This window comes from Vulpes vulpes, chromosome 9 (genome assembly GCF_048418805.1).
Source record: "Vulpes vulpes isolate BD-2025 chromosome 9, VulVul3, whole genome shotgun sequence".
Classification (NCBI taxonomy): domain Eukaryota; kingdom Metazoa; phylum Chordata; class Mammalia; order Carnivora; family Canidae; genus Vulpes; species Vulpes vulpes.
Window position 1 is genome coordinate 58,894,717 of NC_132788.1, and position 19,227 is coordinate 58,913,943.

Below are 19,227 nucleotides of genomic sequence, written 5' to 3' on the forward strand. Positions count from 1 at the left end.
TCTGCCAGGTTCTATTTTAATCTACCCTCCATAGAAACAAGGAATTTTTCTGAAACAGGAATCTGATTAAGTCACTCTCCGCCTAAATCGATGGCTCTTAAATACTTACAGTATATGAAGTTCAAACTCCTAATTCACACAACTCAGGTCCTTTAGAATCATGTACCCATCCATCTTCCTTTCTAGTTCCATCTTTTGTCTATAATTCTTGGGATCCAGTCACTCTGAATAACCCACTGTTCCCTGACTTGACATGTATCTTCATTCTTCCCTGCCTTTGCAGATGCTGTTTCCTCTGCCTGAAACACTATTCCCAGTGTCCTCTGCCTAGCAAACTCCCATTTATCTTGCTCAAAGGTCATGTCTACAAAATCTCCCACTTCTACCAAGCAGTGATGATATCCTCTTTTGTGTCCCTATAACAATCTACCTGTACATCTCCTTAAGATGCCATGTATCATGCTGCACTGGGGCTAATGGCTATCAACTGTGCCCCTACCAGCCTTTGAGCTTTCACACAGCAGAGGCATTAACAGCTCTGTCAGTAGCCCCTGGCATAGATGAAGTGTTGGCCTAAGTGGGTGCTCATTAATGTTTGTAGAATGCATAAAGCAAATAAAGGAAAACAAAGTCATAATGAAGACTAAGGCTTTAGAATCAGAACAGGCTGGGTTCCAATCTCAGGTGTCACTATTTACTAGCTGTGTAGGACCTTGGGTATAATTTTTATATCACTGCTCTGAGTCTTGTCTACCCATTTCTAAAAAGTTGATAACCAATATACCTACTTCACAGGATCTGTAAGAATTAAATGAGATAAAGTATGTAAAACACTGAGCACAGTACCTGGTATTAAGGGCTCAATAAACAGGGGCTAACAATAATAAAAGTATAATTACTAATAATCTCTGAAAGTGAAAAGAGATTATAAAAGACATGACCAAAACTGTATTTCCCACTAGGTTTGGGTAGAGCAACATACCTGTTTTCCACTCAGTTGGTAGAAGGAGAGCTTCTGTCCCCAATCAGCTACAGCCAGGATGTCATTATGTTCCTCTCTAATCAACAGAAGACAAAAGAGGTTATGTGGAGTCATGGCCTACTGATAACTGCAGCCCTAAAGGTTTAACAAACAACAGGAAAAAGAAAGCACTAGCCAGACTGTCAGATTGCCAAATATTATACCGCAATACTGTATTCCAAAGTTGTAATGTGGGCCAAAAGTTGTAATGTGGCCAAAAGTTGTAACGTGGGCCAACCCATCAATCAGTCCAGTGGAATGATACACTTTTTACCTTTGTACTATAAAATGTGGGGAGATGATGGATAAATAATTCCAAAGCAGTGGAAAGCCATGAGTTGTCTGATTTTTTAATGGACAGAGGGGAAGCTGGCTTGCTCTTCCTGAAGAAGGAAAATTAACACCTCAAGCTAAGTTCTCTCACAGCTGGGGTTCTCAAACAGGTGAAATAGTTTCTGATTGGAATTAATAAAATATAATGGGCTCTCTGAAGACCAACAATTGTCTTTGAAACTGAGTACCTATCAGGATCAGTACCTTGGGACTAGGGCTTTAGGACTAGCACACAGAAGAAACCTCTTCAGCTGAGGCTGGGGATCAAGCAACTTGGGAATCTAGTTCAAGAGAGAGACATTCCCAGCCCTTGAGACCTGGTCTTACTCTACTTAATATTGCCTCCTCTTTCTTTATTAATTCAAGCTTTTCAAGCCCAGGGCCTATCGTCATCTGATAACATCCATAAGATATGCAGGCAAGTCAGGGTGCAGCCTCTTCTGCAAAACACAGCCACAGGTGGACACTGGCAAATATAGGCACTAATTCACAACTAAGGGAAAAAGGACAAAGATGGAGAGGGAGAGGGAGGGATATTAACAGGAAGAGACCTACAGGGGAACTCTGTATGATTTGCACTGAGGTCCAAACACAATCCACGAACCCAGCCCATGGTAAGCCTCCTAACGGAGGCCACATACATGAGCTGGATTGGTGGTTTTTTCCAACCTCTTTTTTCCCCTTTTCCTTTTTTATTCCTGGCCGTGGGACTCTTTACCAAAACAAAAACTCATGTCAAGCAATAAAAGGGACTGTTCTGGTTGAAGCAGAGATAGGGATCTGAAGCCTACCTTTTCCTACTATCCTTGTCCCCCACTTCCACCTCCTTCTTACAAGGAACCCCAGGCACCATAGAGCAGTTTGAAAATTCCCAAGCTGGATCATTTTTGCCCAATCAGAACATCCTGGCTCCCCCAGGTCTCCTCACTCCAGTCTGCCCACGTTTTCCTTATAAGTAAACTCAATCAAAAAGAAGAAAGAATGCCTAGACAGCCAGGATTTGGGCATGACAATTGTGTATAAGGCAAGGGCTTCCTCTCTGGTACATGTCCTATCAAATGCAAGGTAAAGTACAGGGGAATAATCTAAGAAAGGTGTCCAGTAACACAGAAAGTGTTCAATGAACTGTGGTGTAGCCACACAGCATACTCTATGCAGGTATTAAAAATAATGTTTTTAAAGGACCACTAATGTTACCAGAAAGAATTCACTTTATGATGGTCAAGTGGGAAGAAAAGAAGGCCGGAGATGATTTAGTTAATCATATGAACACACTAAAAGACTAAAGGGAAATACACTAAAATGCTAGTGATGGTTCCCTCATAGGATAGGGTTTTACAGAAAAGTTGAACTTTCTCCTTTAGACTTTTCAGCAATTCCTAAATTTCCCAAAGAATAATTATATGACAAACTATAAGGTGTTCCCCCTTGTTGGAGGAGCTTTCAGCAACAATTCCCCCAACCCCACTTAGAATGGAGCTTCAGAGCAGTGTCTGCCCTGGCAGGTCTACGCTGGGGCCTGGACCCCTCCAAGGAGGGTTCTTGCTCCTCGGGACACACTCACGAGTTGTCGTCCCTGGGACTGTCGTCCTCTTCCTCTGGCTCTTCCTCCTCTGCCTCACTACCCTGACTACTGTACACTGCTGACTTCAGAGTGGAAGGGATTTCCTGAAAATATCTGTTGACAATGACTTCCTCGGCATCCTCATTTTCTCTGTTCATCCAGAAACTCTCCCATCGGCTGTAGACAGTAAGTGGTTGTTCACAATCACATTGCCTAGAACTGCACTAAAGCTATAATTTCAAAACCTGTCAAGGAGCCCCTGGACCCTGCCCGGAAGAGGATAGCAACCAGGTACATTGGGCATCCTGTTTCTCATGAATTAAAAATGGTACCCTGAAGCCACAGAGTCATCTTGTGGCCACAAAATCAAACAGCAGGAACTCTGGGGTAGGCTAATGGCCTTTGAAGGCATTAGACATGCATGGTACAGCCCTGGGCTGGACACAATTATTCAGGAAGAAGCATAATAATCTGGTGTAAGAAAGGCAATGGAATCAAATAATCTTCTAAATCAAGTAGGTACTACCTGTAAAATGACATTGGGCTGGTAAACAATTAAGTCCTTTACCTTCAGAGGACTCTGGGGGGATACTAGAAATTTAGTATTAAAGGATTATACAAAGAGCACCAAAAGCTTTTAGTCTACCTTTAAAGTCACATGGGCAAAGGATGGAAATGTGTGTAAGGTTTGAGAAGGTAGATGCCAATTGTCTGAGGAACTAATAGGCTTTGGGGACATTTCTAGACTTAATTTTTACTTTTTTGGCAAGGGTGGCAAAAAAGGTTCATGAAATAGGTATTTATTATTCAGTGGGCACATATTCTGCCCAGATTTGGAGGGAAGAAATGAAAAAAAAGACCAAAATAAATAGCAAAGAAGTGTGCTATTAACTCATAAAGAAATGGGCTCTCTATAGCACGCGTGCACACGCACACACACACACGCACGCGCATGCACACAGAGTTTGGGCTGGCCTAGATAGTTCATCTGCTTAGCTAAAATCTCTGGGATTCATTCCAAAACTCAAGATGGGCTCTTAAAACATTCCATTCAAATGGAATGGGTTCCAAAACAGATCAGTCAGATGGAATGAGAAGGTTTTGAATGGAGGGAGACCTTAGGAAGACAGAAAGAACTCAGCCTGTGGAGAAAGCCCTTTTTCTCAGTAATATCTATCCTAGAAGGAGGACAGCTATAAGATTACCTTGAAGGGCTCCAGCAGATGGACCATATGGGGGAGAGGGAGCCCCCGGGTCGCTCGATCTTCACTTTCTCCTCGCCATTTTTATTCCGTATGCTGATGATCCCATTAAACATCCCCAGAGCCAAGTACTGACCATCATTTGTCCAGCTATTCATACAACCAACAGAGGGCATAGGGAGAGGGAAAGGAACACACAGAAGATAAAACCAGTGAGGATGATGTGTTGTTGAAATACAGTCTGATGAGGCAGCAATGGCAGGCCCATCCTGATGCAAAAATCAGAGGACCAAACTTCAAACCCCATTTATTTTTAGAATCAACAGTGAGATGTGAAGGCAATAGCACTGTTTTCTGAGCTCCCACAGCTTTCCGTACATACTTCCATGGTAGCCCCTAGCTACCTACATCTGCTGCGCCAGCCTCTATTCCCCACTCACCATTTCAACCTCCTCCCACTTCAAGTGTCTTGGTGTATTCCTAGCCTCTCAAATAGGTAGGTGCTTAATAGATGTTGAATGAAAGAAAGGCCACATTAAGAAGCTGCACAGCCAGAATAGCTACCACTTATAGAATCTCTACGGTATGTCAGGCACTGTGCTGCTTGCTTTACACTCCTTAGTTTGTGTGCATTTCATAGCAGCCCTAACAAGTCAGTATTTTTATCCCCATTTATCAAATGAGGAACCTCCTAAGGTCACAGAGCCCATCAGTGACTGAATTTGGATTCAGATCCAGGTCTAGTATCAAATCCTATGGTTTCTCTGGCATACATGCTGCCTAAACAAGGACAGCCTTGCACCTCCAGAAAACCTCCACTGAGTGCAGCTTCTGGCTGAGGAGGCTTGTTGCTAGATAATTGCAAGAAGGCAACCTCTTTTGCTTGATGGTCAAAGGCATGGATCCTTCCCATCAAGGAGACCAGAAAAGAAAATACAGGGGCCCAAGCCACCCAGATCACATAAGACCTTTTCCCACTGTGTAAATTAACTGGAGTTTGAGAGTCTATTTGGGAGGAGGGAACATAAAACCTACTTTCAGAGCTGCTCTTAACTCACCTGCAGCAGGTGATCTTGCTACTGGATTTGTGCTTGGAGACGGACTTCTGTTCAGGAGACCACAAGCCTTCAACATAAAATAATATAAAAGAAGATATACTGGATGGAATATTACTCAGCAATAGAAAGGAACGAACTATTGAGAACTTCCAGGGCTTAAATGCTGAGTGAAACAAGCCAATCTCAAAAAGTCATGTACTATATGATTCCATTTTATAACATTCCCAAAATGGCAAAATTCCATAAATATGGAGAACAGCTTAATGGTTACCAGATGCCACGGGTTAGGGAATAACAGGAGGAGGATGGTGATAACGGAGTGTATGTACGGCTTTATGGTAATCTACACAAGTGATCAAAGGACAGAACTGAATATACACATTGTGCCAGTTTCCTGGTAGACTTCTCTACTATCTTTGCAACTGACAGAGAATCTATAATTATTTCAAAAGAAAAAAAAAGTATAGATTGCTGAATTTTTAGCCAACTTTTCAGAGCATTAACTCAAAGAAATGGCAATTTCACAGTTCTTAACTATTACATTGCAACCAGAGTACAACTTAGCATTTGAAGTAATGATTGATGCTTCCTGAAAATCAGTTTCCTCTCCCAGGCCTCACCCACAGCACATGATCCTGTCCAGGCTGTGCTTTGTCTAAGGCACACTAGCCACTTCTGGCTTGCTCCCTCCTGCTAGTGGCTCACTGCCCTACAACAGGTGTATGTCTAGGCAGCATGAACAAATTCTACTCTTTGCCTGAGCCATGAAGTATGATCAAGAAGGTAAATCTAGGGCAATAATGTATTTACATAGCAAAGTGCAACATCAAGCAAGCTATTTGTTTCTCCCCTCCCCCTGGTCTAGAACGCCTCCCCTAAATATTTCAACCTGTGTATATCTTATCTATGCTCCACTGAGCCTGCCTGGAGCCTCCAGCAGAGGAAACCTCTCCCTCCTGGGTTTCCCTTAGCACTGTTTGCCAGATCATGCTCTAAATGCAATCCCATGGCCTAGGTCCAAGCCCTGGTTCCACCACTTATTGGCTGGGCAACCTTAAGTGAGTCACTGAACCACTCTAAGCTCCAGTTCTTTTTCATCAGTGGTATGAGAATAATACCTGACCTCAAAGGTGGTCATAGAACTCAAATAGGAATTCATTTTAATCCTCAGCACAGTGCCTAGCACATCTTAAACAATTCAATGAATATTTTTATTATTACTTGATGTTATATTTTTACAAGTTTTACCTCCCCAATTGCCCCAAACCACAAGCTCTTTGAGGACAGGGATTCGATTTTGTCCCTTTAATCACAAAACTAAACACACAGACCAGTGCCTTACATGGAGAAAATAATAAAATTTTTAATGAATGAAAGCTCCTTTCCCCTTCATTTATACAATGTGCTTACATATATATATATATTTATATTTCATGAAATATGAAATTATATTAAATATATGTATATGTATATATATATCTTTTTTTAACTTCAGAACTCTGTCAGTGAAAAGGTAGGAATGTGTTCATCTGAGATAAGGACACTGAAACACTGAGAGGGATTACATGGTCTCTCATTCCTCAGTAATGCCCATTCTGTTGTACTCAGCAAGGAAGAGAGATGGATGGGCTGAAAACCACAATTCCCCTTGAATAGAGATAATCTACAGGCCTCTGCCCCTTCCCTCCCTGTCTCGATGGCCCTTTCACTGGCCTCTCTCTGTGCCAGCATCATGCCAATGTCATAAATGGGGCCACAGTGAGCTCCTCAGGGCGTCCAGCCCCTCTGGAAGGACAGCTAGTCACCAAACAAGTAACGGTGACACACTACACAAGCACAGTTGAAACAATGAATAATTTCACATACGTGGATATTAAGGAACACAGAGGCAGGAATAGTGACCTACTCCTGACAGATGAGGTGGGAAGGCTTCCCAGAGGTGGCAACGCCAAGTTGTCTATGCTCTCCCACCCTTCTTACCATCTCCCTCCCTAGGGCCCTTCCTGATGTCTCCCAGATTTCTTACCAGATTCAATGTTACCACTCACTCTCTTGGTTTCTACACAATTTAAAGAATAAGTGTCAGCCTCCCCTCAGCCACTGAAGAGAAGGAAGTAGCATTAACTCTCCCAGGATAAAACAACCACATTCTGGATGGGTGTCAGCAGATTTTCAGTAATTCCAGGACAAGACATCAGGAATCAAAACTTACCAAAGTCACTGGAGGAACAAGATGCCAGTTGGTGGGTAACAGGGTTGTAGGAGACACACTGGATAGAATCATTATGTCTAAGAAGTAAACAACTATAGATTACTATGCAACAAACCACAAATGCTTCAGTGGCTACAACTGAAGATTTTATGATAAGCCCACAGTCTCTTTAACTACACACCACAAACTCTTATGCAAGTGACCAACAAAAAGCACAGGGATGAATTCTCCTCCCCTGGATTGCCCCTCACCCACAATTTTCATCTCTTAGACATTACCCACCAGACTGGACTAGCTTAAATGCTAACTCCTCCAGGACCAGCATGCTAGGTATCTCTGGTTTGTTAACTGATAATGAAGTAAAGCACCAGGTATACAGGCGATGGCTGTTACTTATTACTTTGTGGAGGTCTAGAAATACAGGATGGAGGTGCAACGAAGATATTACAGGACAAGATCTGGAAACGTGGCAAATCCTGAGACGATAATGAAAGCTAAGTGAGTTATGTATCTCAGCCTCTGTTTTATTCCTTCACCTCTGGGTAATACTTCACTTATAACCTCACTCATTCATTTATTCACTCATTCAAAGTTGTTGATCTGTATGCCCACATTCATAACAGCAATCAAAACAGCTAAGAATTGAAAGCAATTCAATGTCCATCAATGACAGATAAATGGATAAACAAAATGTGTTATATACATACACTAGAATATAACTAAGCCTTAAAAAGAAAAAGAGTTCTGGGGTGCCTGGGTGGCTCAGTTGGTTATGTGGCCGACTCTTGATTTCGGCTCAGGTCATTATCTCAGAGACCTGAGACTGAGCCCTGCTTTGGGCTCCATGCTCAGCAGGGAGTCTGCTTGAGGTTCTTTCCCTCTGCCCTGCCACTCACTCACTCACTCACTCACTCACTCACTCACTCATTCACTCCCTCTCTAAAATAAAAAAATAAATCTTTTTTAAAAAAGGAAGTGAATATGGACACATGCTCTAATATGAGAGGACATTATGCTAAGTGAAATAAACCAGTCATGAAAGGACAAATACTGTATGATTCTGCTTATATATGGTGCCTAGAGAAGTCAAATTCAGAGATAGAAAGTAAAATAGTAATTAACAGGGGCTGAGGGCCCAGGCAATAGAAGTTGTTGTTTCATGGGTATGGAGTTTTAGCTTTGCAAGATGAAAAGAGCTACGGAGGTTTTGTACAACAACATGAATGTACTTAACACTACTGAACTGTACACTTAGAAAATGGTGAAGATAATAAATTTCTGTTATGTGTATTTTACCACAATTAAAAAGAGAAAAAATTATTTCCTAATTACCAATTTTAGGGGCCAAGCACTGTACTAGGCACCAGGAACACAAAGGTGAGCAAAAACAGATGCAATGTTGGCCCTCATGAAGTTTACAGGCTGATGGGAGCTATCATTCAATCCCCAGAATAAATGTAAAAGTACAACTGTGAGAAATGCCAAGAAAACCTGACTGAGTCTAGAGAAGCAGGAACAGCTTCACAGAAGCAGCAACATCTGAGCCTGAGATCTGCAGAGCAAGTAAGGATTGATGTGGTGGAGGAACAGGGAAGAATAGGAGCAGAGCCCTGGCGGAGAAGAAGCCTGGAGTGTACTGACCCTGGGTTGCTGGCTGTGGAAACTAGGTGGATGTGAAGCCAGTCCCTGAAATGGGGACATTAAAACGGGCAGGTTGGGGTGGGGTGGAATCTGTGGTGTCAGATTAACTAAACTGAGTTAGGTGTTTAGCTAGCCAGCCTGAGCTGGACAGGCTAGGCATGCTCAAGAAATGTTGAATCATGTATTCATTACTCAACTTTCCTACACCCACCATTTCTCCTACAACATAACTTCAAGTGCAATTGCAGAGGAAAAGTTCTTCCTAATGTTATTTCTAACAGGCTTTTGCTATAGTAGCTCAGTAAGAGTCAAACCAATAATACTATATACCTAAACAGTTACTTACGTGTACTTCAAAATGCCCTCCAATTTTGAGGTCCAGATAATAACACTTTTGTCAGCTGATCCAGAAGCAAAGCGTTTGCCTAAAAGTGTTTTAAAAAGAAAACTGTCACATTTATTTAAAACCAGCATTTCCCAAAGAATATTTCTTAGAAAACTAGTTCTTTAAGGTGAATAATAAATGTCAGTGCTTCTCTACTTCTTTTTCTTATTAGTATTGGATGGCAGTCAGGAAGTTTGGGTTCAAATTTTGCTTTGTCTGGCACTGAGTAAACGACGATGTATTGAGGGCCTTCTACATGTTAGGGATCATGTTCTGTGCTAAGGATTAAGTAGTGATTAAAGCACACATGATCCCTACCTTCACAGAGTTTAGTCTATTAAGAAAAGTAGGCATTAAATGAAATTAATCCAACACAAATATAATGTGCTAAGAAGTGAGTCCTAGGAAAGAGAATAACTGGGGGACCTAATTAGTTGAGGCAAAGGATTCTCAGGAGGAGAACCTTCAGCTGAGACCTAAAGGATGAGCAAAGCTTAGCCAGGTGCAAAGAGAAACTAAAGACCAATCCACAAGGATAGAAAAGATATGCAAATGCCCTGATTTAGGAAAAGCGTGGTATTTCTGAGGGACTGAGACATACCAGCATGGAACACCAAGGACAAAGGGGGAGGTGGGTGGAGGATAGATCTCTAGGAGCTTCAGGGCTATCATCAAGATCTCGCTCTTTATCCCAAAGAAAGGCTTCAATCAAGAGCAACCAATGATATCTTCATTTCCACACTAGTTGGTTTTATAAAAGAATGGACTAGCAAGAGGCAACATAAAACAAGTAATTACTTCTTAATTACATTCTTACAAGTATGGGATCCCTGGGTGGCACAGCGGTTTGGCGCCTGCCTTTGGCCCAGGGCGCGATCCTGGAGACCCGGGATCGAATCCCACATCGGGCTCCCGGTGCATGGAGCCTGCTTCTCCCTCTGCCTGTGTCTCTGCCTCTCTCTCTCTCTCTCTCTGTGACTATCATAAATTAAAAAATTAAAAAAAAAAAAAAGAACATTCTTGCAAGTTTACAAGTGTTTAGAAGTGGAGCAGGGTATCACGGCAGCAAACAACAGGGAGCCTTCACCTACTCTGGTGAGAGATGACAACAGAGAAATAACCATGGGCCAGATTTTCTAAACCTTGTTAAGGACTTTTAGACTTTGTTCTTAAGGCAAATAGAAGTTGACATTGGGAAAGTCACTGCTCTCTGAGCTTCTACATCTGAAACATAAAGGAATAATAACATCTTCCTCACAGGCTCTATGTGGGGCACACCTAAGATAATATTTGTAAAACACCTTTCATGATTGCTGGAATAATAGATATTTGAGTAAGCCATATGACATTGCTGCATCTATTAAATACACAGAAGCTGCTTTTATTTGTTCTTATTTCTGTTACTCCTCCCTCCACATTGGCAGACAGCTGATAATGAAGAGTGTGGGCTATGGGCTATGGGCTCAATTCCATGAGTTGGAATTCCCAGTCATGGTACCAACTGCAGGACCCGGAACAAGTCCCTGAACATCTCTATGCTTTCATTTCCTCATTTGAAAAATGTGCGCAACAACAGTATTTACCTCATAGTTGTTGTAAAGATTAAAGAAGAATAAGTATTTGGGGCAGTACCTGGAATAGAATCAATACTAAAAAAAAAAAAAAATAGCTATTATTATTACAATTATTTCTTTATATTGTCTTCTTTTTTCTCAAACCAAAAACTAGTTCTTTCATACCTTTGTGTCATGGTTGCTCATTGAATATTTATTAGACTAGAGGAGACACTGGAAACAAGAAAGCTTTAAGAGCAATACCAGGGCAGCCCCAGTGGCTCAGCGGTTTAGCACCTCCTTCAGCCCAGGGTGTGATCCTGGGGTCGAGTCCCATGTCAGGCTCCCTGCATGGAGCCTGCTTCTCCCTCTGCCTGTGTCTCTGCCTCTCTGTGTGTGTGTGTGTCTCTCATGAATAAATAAATAAAAATCTTAAAAAAAAAAGAGCAATACCATAATTAGAGTATTTCTATTTCTAGATCCAAGGGGAAAAGACCAGTTTAGAGGAATTAAAAGACCTCAGAATCATGATGTAATGTCCTGGAGAAGCAGCATGATCTACTGGAAGGAATGAGTACTCTGCAGTCGGAGGACCTGGGACAGGTCCAGCTTTGCCACCCTCACCTGTTGTTCTCATCCTAGCCTGTTTTCTCATCCATGAGGAGAATTGAGAAGTCCTCTCTGCCTGGTTCAGAGGGTTGCTGAGAAGGTCATATTTGATGATTTGTGTGGCAGGACTCTGCAAAGTGCAACAACTGCCACTAATGATAGGCCACACTCTGACGCCATCAAAGGCCCTAATGGCATAGTAAGCCAAAGAGCCCCTAGGCTTATAAACTCCAGAGGCCCCAAAGGCCTCCCCACAGTATTACTCTGAATTTGAACTCAAGCATGCACATAAAAGAACAAAAAACAAAAGAACCATGACTACTGTGGCACAGCACACCTGACTATGAGGCAAGAAATAGTATTGTTTTTGCCACTAACTTGCTGCATGATCTTAGTGAGCAGCAGGAAACTCTTTATATAGGACTGAGATGAAGATCCTGGGCTAGATCAGACTAAAACTATACTCACACAACTGTGTGTATATATAAAGAATATATATAAAGAATGTGCACTTTTCTACAAAGAAGTCTATAGTTTTCATATGATTCTCAAAGAGGCTCATCATCCAATAGCAGTTAAAAACCTGGAACCTAAATGATCTCCAAGGTTCGTTCAAGCACTGTAACATTCTGATTCTGGACCTTCTCAGCAGTAGTCACAGGATGTTATCTCTCATCCTACATCCATTTGACACATGAAAAAATTGAGACTCAGACTCAATAACTACCTCAAACTTACAGTGTCTTTGGGACTGGAACTAGGAGCCGTCGCATGCCAAAGCCCATGTTCTTCTCACTAATCCTACACAGGATAGCATGGATTTATTTTTAATTCTCAATATCAATTTCATGCACCCATTCTCTGACTACCACCTCTCCTCTTTGTCACTTCACCACATCCAGTAATCCTTCAAATCTACCAGGACCTAGAATCTCTCCACTGCACCACTTACTGTGGTACTCTAATCACCTCACGCTCCCCATTACACAGCCGACAGCTCAAAGTCAATGTATATAATCACTCCTTTGCATACATCCTCCACTCCCTTGCTCTCTTACTGCATCTTGCAAACCTACCCATCTGGTTAAATCTAACTCTCCACACTCCTGCATCTGTGCAGTTCAGAGTAGTGGAGAAAAAGACATAATCACACCAACTGATCTCACTGTCTATTGATGATCATTGTCAAGTGAGCCCTTCATGTTGCTTGCGATTTTACTATACATTCTCTCAGCCATCCTCCTAAATGGCAACTTTCCATTTTTTTCCTTTCTCCTCAACTCTGACACCTCCCTCCCCAGCCTCACTCTCAGGTGATGTTGCTTCCTATTTCACTGAAAGAATGGGAGAGAATTTCTATTAGACTCCTAATACCACATGTCTCCACCTGCCAGCACCTGTGGCAACACCCTCTACCTTCCACCATGCCACATCTAGGTCCTAGATCCCATCTCCTCTTGCCCTCTCAATGACTCTATTCTGACAAGTCCTTCCCCTTTCTCCTACAGCATTATTTCTCAAATTCAACATATTGAAAACTGAACTCCTGATCTTCCACTGTAAGTATCTCTTCCTGTAACTTTTCCCATCTTAGTGGAAAACAACTCCAACATTTTCAGCAGCTCAATTCAAAATCATTGCAGTCACCTCTGATTCCTTTCTTCACACTACACACACCATCTGTCAGGCAATCCTATTGCCCCCACCTTCAAACCATATACAGAGTTTGACCACTCCTTACTACTTGCTCTGTTCCCACATCTCTCAGAGGCCTGAGCCACCATCACTAGTGTTATAAAACTTGCTTGAATGATGCTGCTTCACTGGTCTTCCTGCCCCAACTCTCACCCCTTGCAGGCTGTTTCCAAAACATCAGCTAGAGGGATTCTTTTAAAATATAAATCAGATCAGATCTCTCCTCTGCTCATAAGTCTTTAGTGGTTCCCTATTTTCACGGAGACTCTAAGTCAAAGTCCTTATGACAGCCAATGTGATCTGGCCACCCTACCCATACCTGTTACCTCTCTACCCTTATCCCTTACTGCTCCCCCTTTTTCTCTCTGCCAAAGCCCCTGGAAGACACACTCTCATCTGAGGGCCTTTGCAATGGCTTTTCCTCTTACAAGGAGCTCTCTTCTCCTAGATGCCCACTACCAGAATCTCACTGCCTCTCCACCTTCAAGTCTTTGCTCAACCGTCCCAGTCTCAATAAGCCCACCTTCACCACCCTACTCATTCCCATATCCAATCCTCTGCCCCACCCAACATCCTCAACTTCCCTTATTCTGCTCTACTTCCAGCATACTTTAAATTTACTTAATTACTGGGCACCTGGGTGGCTCAGTGGTTGAGCATCTGCCTTTGGCTCAGGTTGTGATCCTGGGGTCCTGGGATCGAATCCTACATCAGGCTCCCCACAAGGAAGCCTGCTTCTCCCTCTGCCTATGTCTCTGCCTCTCTCCCTGTGTCTCATGAATAAATAAATAAATCTTTTAAAATTTTTTTCTTAATTATCTCAAGCACCTAGAACAGTGCCTGGCACATAGATGGCCCTCAATAAGTACTTGTTAACTTGGATTGAAGTCTAAGAGACTTAACTATCTTCTGCAACTGCAAGTTGTATGTTAGCTTCCTAACCATAATTAAGGAGTGACAAAGGAGAAAAATGAACAGCTAGGACTCCATTTTATAGAGAGTGTAAAATCAGATCAGACTCTTACCATCCTTTGCATATGCCACACAATACACAGTATCTTTGTGTCCCTTTAGGGGCTGAAGTAAGGTGCCATCAGAGGTATCATAAACCTGGCAAAAAAGAGACAGAAGTATAGGTGGCTCAGCCAGTTAAGTATCCGACTCTTGATTCTAGCTCAGGTCATGATCTTAGGGTTGTAAGATCAAGCCCCACCTGCTACAGGCCTAAGATTCTCTTTTTCTGGGCAGCCCCAGTGGCAAAGCGGTTTAGCGCCACCTGCAGCCCAGGGCATGATCCTGGAGACCCTGGATCGAGTCCCACGTCAGGCTCTCTGTGTGGAGCCTGCTTCTCCCTCTGCCTGTATCTCTGCCTCTCTCTCTCTGTGTCTCTCTGAATAAATAAATAAAGTTTAAAAAAAAAAAGATTCTCTTTCCTTCTCCCTCTGCCCTTGCCCCCCTGAAAAAAAAAAAGAGAGAGAGAGAGAGAGAAAGACAAAGTACAGATTATCCACAAGATATCCATTAGTTGGAATTCCTGCAGGTTGCTATTTTTGTTTATATAACAAAATATTTGTCAATATTCTAAATTTGTATCAAGTAAAAACTACACTGAGACATCAGAAAGAATGTGACTTAAAGTGGAGAAACCAAGGGACACCTGGTGGCTCAGTGGTTGAGCGTCTGCCTTCGGCTCCAGCTCCGGTTGGCTCGTCATGATCCCAGGGTCCTGGGATTGAATCATGCATTGGGCTCCCAGCAGGGAGCCTGCTTCTCCCTCTGCCTATTACCTCTGCCACTCACTCTTTGTCTCTTATGAATAAATAAAATCTTAAAAAAAAATTTGAAGAAACTCAAAAAGTAGAGGTGCCAACTCTGAATTACATGGCCAGACACATGCCATTAATCCTTGTCACTCTGTGGAACTTGTCTACAAAGTTCAATCATCTTATATGAATTTGGATATATGACCAGTCAAGCTAGGCCCTCTCAAATAAAGCCAGCTCACACAAAGAGCCAGCTACAACATGATTAAATTTTAGTACTAGCCCTGCCCCTAATTTCAACGTCTGAGGAAGATGTTTCATATCTGCTATCAAGAGCTTAAAAATCATAGACCTGAACTCTGAATTTACAAATTAGAGGAAATATTATAAAATCTAGTTGCAACTTGGATTTAGGATATTTTGTAGCACTGTAACATCTCTAAATATGTGGAAATTTTAAAAACACGCAATCTGAGTAATCAAGGCAAAACCCTCCAGAAACGGTTAGTGTTGGAGATGATAACCTTTGAGAAAAGGATTTGGATTGCTTACCCTGGCGAGAATAAGTCTGCAGAACAATTTAACCAGGGTTTTAAGATTATGTAGTTACCATACAGAGAATGGAGATCAGTCAGTCTGCATATCTTGAGACAACAGAGCAAAGGGGAAGTGGACTTACGTAGGAGGAAGGAGAGCTCATACAAAGGTTTTTGGGTCAAACATAAAGAGTTCTCTGAAAATTACTTTTATATACTGGAATAGGTTCCAGAGGGAGCTTATATTCTTTGAAAATATGAAAAAAGGACAGCATCCATATGGAATTGTTTAGGTAGGCCAATGCCTAAAAGTTGGGGTCAAGCTTTCTGGCTTCTCAGGGAGGGAGCCCTTTCAGTCTTGTTGCTTGAATTTTTCAGGGGACAAAACGTGAACTGACACTAGTCCAGTTTCAAAGGCATTTTGATTAATTGTTTTCAACTTTTTTGTGGGTGTCTCAAAGTAAAGGGAAAGATTAATGACTCCAAAGGAGGTATTGTTCACAGGTTCCTATCTGATAGACAGTTTACTTACCTGTTTTAAATAGCCTATTTCCTTCCCTATTAAAAAGTAATGACTGGTTTTTCCGCCCTTGCCTTTTTTATCTTAAAAAAGGGGGGTCAAATTTCAGAGCATTTACTAGAGGGAGGGGGAAAAAAGCACTTAAAAAGGAACTCAGACAAAATCCTACCAGTAATCTGTTTCCTGCAGCCAAAATCAGTTGCGTTCCATCAGGCTTAAATGCGAGGTCATATATACTAAACAGGAGACAAGACAAGACAAAAGGACAATTAGGAACCAAAATGATGAGGTCTGCTAATGGCCAGGAAAGCCAACTTTATCTCCATTATGAAACACTGCTTGTGTATGAGGGAGAAAAATAATGGCTTAGAATTGCATTTGGTTGCAAATTCCATTCAATCACCACACCTTGGCGGCCCATTCAATCACGATTTACTCGACAGTTAGCTTTATGTCCCAATTTCCACTTGTCCAGAAGCCAGACGCCAGAGATGATTCAAAGGGTCAACGGTTGAAGGCACGGACTCTTTTATAAAGGCTGGACAAACTGAGGGCTACTAAATCCACGTCTCTGAAAATTGGCCATTTATTAAAATATCATCATTATTTTCCAACCAATTGGACACTTAATGAATGCCTCTCTCGTGCTAGGCAGTAACAGATACAAAATGAGTAAATCACAGTCCCTCCCTGCCCTCAAGGAAATCACCATCCAGTGGGAAGGTGTGACTCAGACGTATCACACACCATATGTCATCAACTCTGAAACATATATGTTTTCACATTTTAACATCTCTGAGGTGGGGATGTGTCTTATAATTGATGATATATCAGCTTCATTGAAAGCATTTTTTGCTTTCTTAGTGGCATGTAAGATAACAGTATTTTACAATCAGTGACCTCTTAGATTAGATGAAATACAGAATAATATAGAATAAAGGTTTTAGGCAGGATTCAAAGGAGAAGGATCAGTGTTCTGATTTGGAGAAAGGATGAAAAAAAGCTTCACGAAGAAAACAGTATGTGGAAAAGCAGGGCTTTTGAGACATGCAGGAGGAGATTTGGAGAGGGTAGCATTTCAGGCAGAGAAAAGAGAACAAGCGAAGACATGAGGGTGGGGAATAGCAAATAATCTAAATAATTGAATTTGGTTGAAACATTTGGCTATGCACAAGGCGGTAGAGAAAGATCAGGCTAGAAAAACAGACTACAGCCATATTACAATGATTCTTGAATGCCCCAGGCAGAGGATTTCATTAGTTCAGGGGACTCTAGTAAGAATGTGCTATACAGCACTGCCAGGAGAGCCTATTGTAAAGGTGTAGCATAGGATACATTTACTGATACCTGCAGTAATCTAGACTTATAGACTCTGGGGAAGAGTACTTGGAGCATGTTCCAGAGATACTCTGTGCTGAGCTCTTCAAATGCGTTATTTTATTTCATCTTCACAATTCCATGAGGTAAGAATTATTACTCAGTTTTGTAGTTGAGGACACTGTAGCTCAGAGAAGTCAAGTATTTCACCCAAAGTCACACAACCAACAAATGGCAGGGCCAGAATTTTAACTTGGGTCTGACTCTGGAATCTGTGCTATATACTGCCTTCCACTCTCTTGAACTATTATCAAATATGACAAATCTGTTATCCTTAGTACTTTAACAGTGACAGTGGCTAACATTAATTAAGCATATCTATTTACTGTGTGTGCTAAGTACAGTTTAAATGCTTTACATGTATTAGCTCACTTAATCCTCACAACCCTATACCTATTCAGTAGATGAGAAAAATTAAGACCCAGAGAAGTAACTTGCCCGAAAAGAATCTGCTGAGTGGAGGTGGCACCAGAATTCAAACCCAGGTAGTCTTAGGCTCAAAAGCCCAGGCTGTAACCATGATGATTTGTGGCCTTCATTTTCATTATTATTAGCATATGCTATAGCTGGCAAAAGAATTAGCAGTGGTTTTCACACTCTATCAATATGAAAAAAAAGGCATTACATGGAGGATTCAGAAAGTTTTTTATTTGGTTTTATTGACCTCAGAAGCTTCCTTTAACAAAAATAATTCTTAAAAAAATAATAATAACTCTTTACATATATTCAACAGCTGGCTGATGGAGAAGCTGGAACCAGTGTGGGCATCCCTCTTGATAGAAGCAAACACAGACAGAGTTCTTCAGCTTCCTCACTATTACATGTAATAGATCTGGGCCTTACTGCTTCCTGGGCTTTCTTTCTCTGAGCCTAGGGAAAAAAGTACCTGGTGCATATCACATTCTGAAGAGACACAGGGCAGTAAAGTGAAAATTAGAAGGGACCTGGATCCAGAAGAACCAATGTCCTGTCCGAGCTTTTGTGCTTACCTGCAAAACAAAGCTAGAGAGCTGCCCTCCCACCTCTGGCTGCACAGGTCACCTGAAACCTGTGGGTTGCTATGATGAGGTACCAGATTTTGGAGAACATCTGTACCTCTCTTTTAAAGTCATCCTTGGTCATGTAGCTTCCTTTTTTCACCTGGCTCAGTGGGTTAAGCATCTGACTCTTGGTTTTGGCTCAGGTCATGATCTTTGGGTTACAGGACTGAGCTCTGTATCAGGTCCACGCTCAGCATGGGGTCAGCTTGAGTTTCTCTTTCCCTCTCCCTCTGCCCCCCCCCCCACTGGTTCTCTCTCTCTCTAAAATGAATAAATAAGTCTTTTTTTAAAAAAGTGGTTCCCGTGGATATCTTCTTCATAAAGGTCATTTGGGGTTGAATTCTCAGAAAATCATTTGAGTGTCTGATTTGGGCCAAGCTTTAAACTGTCTTCCTCTCAAATGTAAAAATTCATTTTCTCTAAATGTCTTGAAATTTCCCTTCCTAAAGTATAATATAATATTCAATTTATCCCAATCTAAACTCTTAATGTACTTAGGATCTGTATAATTCATTGTAGTTCTGAATTATTATTTTTTTAGCTCTGAATTATATTATCTTCTATATTTTACACTGTTTCAAATACAATCTTGTCTCCTTAATTATAGTCATGTGAAGTTCAAGGGCAAGGACCCTATTTTAGACATTTGTGGGTCCACCAGGCATGGCAGTGTCCTAGACACAAAATGAATATAATCGACAAACTGACAATATCTTAA

General features: G+C 41.6%; 1 protein-coding gene across 6 annotated transcripts in view; it reads right to left on the minus strand.

Moving 5' to 3' along the window:
- Window positions 1-19,227, minus strand: part of IFT122 (intraflagellar transport 122) — a 71,293-nt gene that overhangs the window by 46,683 nt on the left and 5,383 nt on the right. For 5 of the 6 annotated variants that reach the window (XM_072720258.1, XM_026016979.2, XM_072720256.1 and 2 more), the window contains exons 2-8: window positions 16,262-16,328; window positions 14,299-14,383; window positions 9,378-9,456; window positions 7,391-7,467; window positions 5,179-5,245; window positions 4,124-4,270; window positions 983-1,058 (exon numbers count right to left, since the gene is read on the minus strand). In XM_072720258.1, the coding sequence (XP_072576359.1) occupies window positions 983-1,058; window positions 4,124-4,270; window positions 5,179-5,245; window positions 7,391-7,467; window positions 9,378-9,456; window positions 14,299-14,383; window positions 16,262-16,328 (598 nt within the window). Of the gene's footprint in view, window positions 1-982; window positions 1,059-2,918; window positions 3,096-4,123; window positions 4,271-5,178; window positions 5,246-7,390; window positions 7,468-9,377; window positions 9,457-14,298; window positions 14,384-16,261; window positions 16,329-19,227 lie in introns of all 6 variants that reach the window. The other variant, XM_072720259.1, reaches the window with a different exon arrangement.